Source organism: Penaeus chinensis, chromosome 9 (assembly GCF_019202785.1).
Source record: "Penaeus chinensis breed Huanghai No. 1 chromosome 9, ASM1920278v2, whole genome shotgun sequence".
NCBI classification, from domain to species: domain Eukaryota; kingdom Metazoa; phylum Arthropoda; class Malacostraca; order Decapoda; family Penaeidae; genus Penaeus; species Penaeus chinensis.
Window position 1 is genome coordinate 14,963,225 of NC_061827.1, and position 5,000 is coordinate 14,968,224.

Sequence of the window (5,000 nt, forward strand, 5' to 3'; positions counted from 1 at the left end):
AAGAGCAGCGTTTAACGTGATAGTTTGGGGATATTCTAAAAGTTATCATCTATGTAAGCTTATTACACAGATGGAAAAAGGGTATCAGTCTTATATAGCTATTTGACAGCAAACAATTTCATAATTAGAACCTCAGTCAATTGTAATCTTATTAAATGATCACTTGATAAGAGCTATAACGAAAGTAAAAACCTCCTACACCATGGCATCGCTTTATCTCCCTCATGACGTACGCATAATCATGCACACTTTATCCTGAGTCACTCTGACCTCTCTCTCCTCCCTCCCACCTGTGTCCGTTATTCGATCGTGTGGGGGGAAATGCACACTTTATTCAGTCATATCTGAATTCTGAAATGTTAAGATTTATATTCATCTTTTAAAAAGAGAAGAAAATCCATGTGTTTTCTCAATAACACGAACATTCCATCACCGTGATGATCAGTGAAGAAAAACCTAGCTGAAAAAGCACACGTTTTTTTTTTTTTTTTCTCTTTCTTTTGAATTGTAAAAAGCAACAAACTGCACGACGAGAAAGCTGTTATGGCGACGAACAAACCAGTCGGTCGGGTTTTCTCTCGTTCAAACAAAGTAACTCGTTGTATGTTCTTCCTGAATGCTTTTCTCTCGTATTTCTCTTTTCTTTATTATATCTCTTTAATATCGTTCATGTCCATCATAACAAACGCACTTTTATCACACCCTTGTCTTTTTTTTTTGTTATTGTGATTGCCACAAACGCAACTCTATCATATCCTTGTTATTATTATTGTTATGTTTGTATGCACTACTTTGTTTGTTTGTTTGTGTTTGCAGTTTCTGTTGATTAACTATATTTGACTATTATCACTGGTCTTGCTATGACATTGCTATTTTTCACTGCTCTGCTACCGTTACTATCTACTTCGTTTTGCTATTTGTACTTTTTAGCCTTATTTGCTATCCCTTTTCCCTTGTTTTACTATTTGTTACTACCACTGCTAGTTACTGTTCTTTTCTCCTCAGCTTTTTAACCTTCTGGTGAATAGTGCATATAATAACAATAGTGATGGCGATGGTGATGATGATAATAACAATAACAGCAATATCAATCATAATAACAATCATTATCATGGTTATCATAATGATAATGATAACAATACTAAAGATAAAAACACTCAAAATACTAACAATAATATAAACAATAATAATAATCATTATTTTTATTATTATTATCATTATCATAATTATAACAATAGCAATAATAACAACAGTAGCAGCAGCGACAGCAACAACGATGGTGATGGTCATGAAACAGTAGAAATAATAATACAATAATAACACAAACATAATAATGCTAGTAATTGATAATAATGCTAATTTTATTAATAATAGCAATACCCATAATGATAATGGCTACTGTAATATCAAATGATGATATAATAATAAAAATGGTAATGATAATGATAATGACGGTGGTGATGATGATGGTAGTAGTAATAGTAATAGTAAAAGTGATATGATATTGATATCAATAATATTGATAGACTAATAATAATAATAATAATAATAATAATAATAATAATAATAATAATAATAATAATAATAATATGGTGATGATGAGGATGAGGATGAGGATGCAGATGATGATAACACCACCGCGAACAGCAAAAATAATAACGATAATAACAGTACAATGAGATTAACAAGTAAAAGTAATAAGATGCTAACAACAATAATAATAATAATCAAAACAATAATTTTCTTTTTCATTAGCGGCATTGCCATTACTACTACTACTACTATTATTATTATTATTATTATTATTATTATTATTATCATTATTATTATTATTATCATCATTATTATAACAATTATTATTATCATTATCATTATCACTATTATCATTACTATCATTATCATTAATTTTCATTACTATTGCAACTACTACTATCATTATTATTACAAGGCGAAGAATGATAAGTAATAAAAAGAATAACACAACAAGGAATGAAGGGGAAGAAACCAGATGTGGTGACTAACAGCTGATTAGTAACAATAGTCAAACCCACTGAAGCCGAAAACGTCTGTTAGATCAGCTGTTGACATTCACTCTCTGGAAACTGTTCACTCAAACCCGTTCGTCCGCGATTAATGACCAAATGCAATCGATCTATTCAATAAAAATAAAGATAATAATAATAGTAATAATAATAATAATAATAATAATAATAATGATAATAATGATAATAATAATAATGATAATGATAATGATAATGATAATAATAATAATAATAATAATAATAATAATAATAATAATAATAATAATAATAAAAATGAAATTAATAATAATAATAACAATAATAATAATAATAATAATAATGATAATAATAATAATAATAATAATAATAATAATAATAATAACAGTAATAATGATAATAACAATATCAAATAATCATAATGATAAAATAATATAAAATATAAATCAATATATCCCCTAGAACCAGTAGGCTTGACTCAATTTCCGGGTTTCGCTAAAACCAGTCGCTGCATTTCCGGGATTTGCTTCCAAGCGAGTAAAAGTGAAACCAGTACCTCACTCGCCTGGGATAGCCTTACGTCTTCGCTCCCCTCCCTCCCTCCCTCCCTCCCTCCCTCCCTCCCTCCCTCCCTCTCTCCCTCCCTCTCTCCCTCCCTATCCCCTTGCCGTTCGTCTGCTCGTCTGAAAGTTCAAGCACCGGTTCAGTCAATAATAGCAATATCAACATCAAGAGCAGGGATTATCATAATGATGATGATGGAGAGGGTGATGGTGATGGAGATGGTGATGGTGATGGAGATGGAGATGGAGATGGTGATGGTGATGGAGATGGAGATGGAGATGGTGATGGTGATGGAGATGGAGATGGTGATGGTGATGGAGATGGTGATGGTGATGGAGATGGAGATGGAGATGGTGATGGTGATGGAGATGGAGATGGTGATGGTGATGGAGATGGAGATGGAGATGGAGATGGAGATGGTGATGGTGATGGAGATGGAGATGGAGATGGTGATGGAGATGGAGATGGAGATGGAGATGGTGATGGAGATGGAGATGGAGATGGAGATGGAGATGGAGATGGTGATGGAGATGGAGATGGAGATGGAGATGGAGATGGAGATGGAGATGGTGATGGAGATGGAGATGGTGATGGTGATGGAGATGGAGATGGAGATGGAGATGGAGATGGTGATGGAGATGGAGATGGAGATGGAGATGGAGATGGGGATGGAAATGGTCATGATGATGATGATAATGAAAATAGTAGTAATGATGATAATAATATTAAAAGTAAACCAATATAAATTATTAAGATGATAATGAATCAATCAAAAGTGAGGCTTGTTAAAAAGAGAAGCGATGGCCAAGTGACGCTAATTAGCGGCCTACCCCAAACACATGTCTCTTAACCGCCGGAGCCCATTACGTGTCTGGCAGACGCCTCGTGATGTAACCAGCCTTCCGCTAAAGTCGTTACGGCATCGGCCCAGACACAACAAGTTTGCTGCAAGGACGTTCCTTCACTTCACTTTCATTCCGATCGAAAGGGGAAAATAGTGAGGAAGACAAAGGGAGCCATAAATTCTATGAGAAAAAGAACCGGTGGGTTTTAAAAAACCAGAGAAAAAAAAAATGTGACAATAGAAAATGGGATCCTACGGCTGGCAAACTGGAGGAAAATAATACACAAAAATAAGCAACGCCAGGTGGCTCGTGGTACCATTTGTCTATCGCGAGACAATCACGTCAGCGTGTATAATTTGTTTGTTAAATAACTGTCTATCGTACGACTCAACAGATGGGCCATTTACATAAATGCGCAAGTACACTGGAAGAGAAAGGAAGACCGGATAAAAGGGATAGATAAAAAAGAACAAAACATTTCGTTAACATCACCAGACAATCGACGAAGTTGAACAAAAAAAGTGAAGGTTCAACAGCCATTTTGTCAGAAGCGACCTTCACCCCCCACCCCCACCCGACACCCAGCCCACGCCCGATTATCTTACACCAAACGTCCCATTGTTTCAAATTCAACAGTTACATAAGGCTAGAGGCGTTGGGGTTAACCGAACGCGGGTGTTGCGAACGCCATTCTATTTTCGATCTCATGTCTCCCTTTGAAATAATGACACACGTCCATCAAAGTGGCTCAGACTTGTGCTACGAAATCAATACCTGCTCCTGGAAATATAAGTGCGTTTGATCTGAAATGCATTATAGATTCTTATTACGCATTATGTGTTTAGGAACGAAAATCACAACATGTGGCGGCTTCTATTCTATTTCCCAATTGTTTGCTTCCTGTTAGTATTTCAAGACCCTGTCTGTGAGATCCGATTTTCAATTGTTTTGCGTTTTTTTACGTGGTCTTGAAATTCAATTTCTGTATTGTTGCACGCTTGGAGTCTGTACGTGCGTGTGTTTCAGTTGAGAGTGAGAGATAATTGTGATAATCATGCACTGAATGTCATGCAGAGAACAAACTTGAATAGTAGAACCTTAAAGAAATCATAAATAATATAACTCCTCTCTAAAGACCTCTACTTCTACATACTCGAGAGATATCGTGATATCTCGATATCACGATATGACAGTAGAAGAACCAGGTCTCCATTTGCTGTCTAGCGAATAAATAATGAAAACAATTAGAACGAAGATGGAAGTGTTGTAGAGAAGTCGAAGATACAGAAGGAAAACTACATTAGATACGATCGAAAACACCGTAGCCAATACAGGCTTAAACACACGAAACCTCTCGTTATACTAAAATCTTGCACATCCTATGAAAACTAATGTTTGCACTTCGTCAGAACAATTTTTTATAGGCCTATATGTTTTTCTTCATTAATAGTCTCCTGCAACAAAGATAAAGATTCTAATCTTATGATTACGTGATTCCAGATTACTTCTTCCGCTCCTGGTGTGCGTGGCGGCCGCTAGGGGAGACGCTGAAGCCTTCCACAATGGATTTATT

The 5,000-nt window shown here is 35.4% G+C and overlaps 1 protein-coding gene across 1 annotated transcript in view; it reads left to right on the forward strand.

Moving 5' to 3' along the window:
* The window catches only part of LOC125029127 (peroxidase-like), a 102,080-nt gene that overhangs the window by 73,791 nt on the left and 23,289 nt on the right, over positions 1–5,000 (forward strand). The window contains exon 2 of the mRNA XM_047618936.1: positions 4,928–5,000. This exon is cut by the window's right edge and continues 17 nt beyond it. Coding sequence (XP_047474892.1) covers positions 4,928–5,000 — 73 coding nt within the window. The remainder of the gene's footprint in view (positions 1–4,927) is intronic.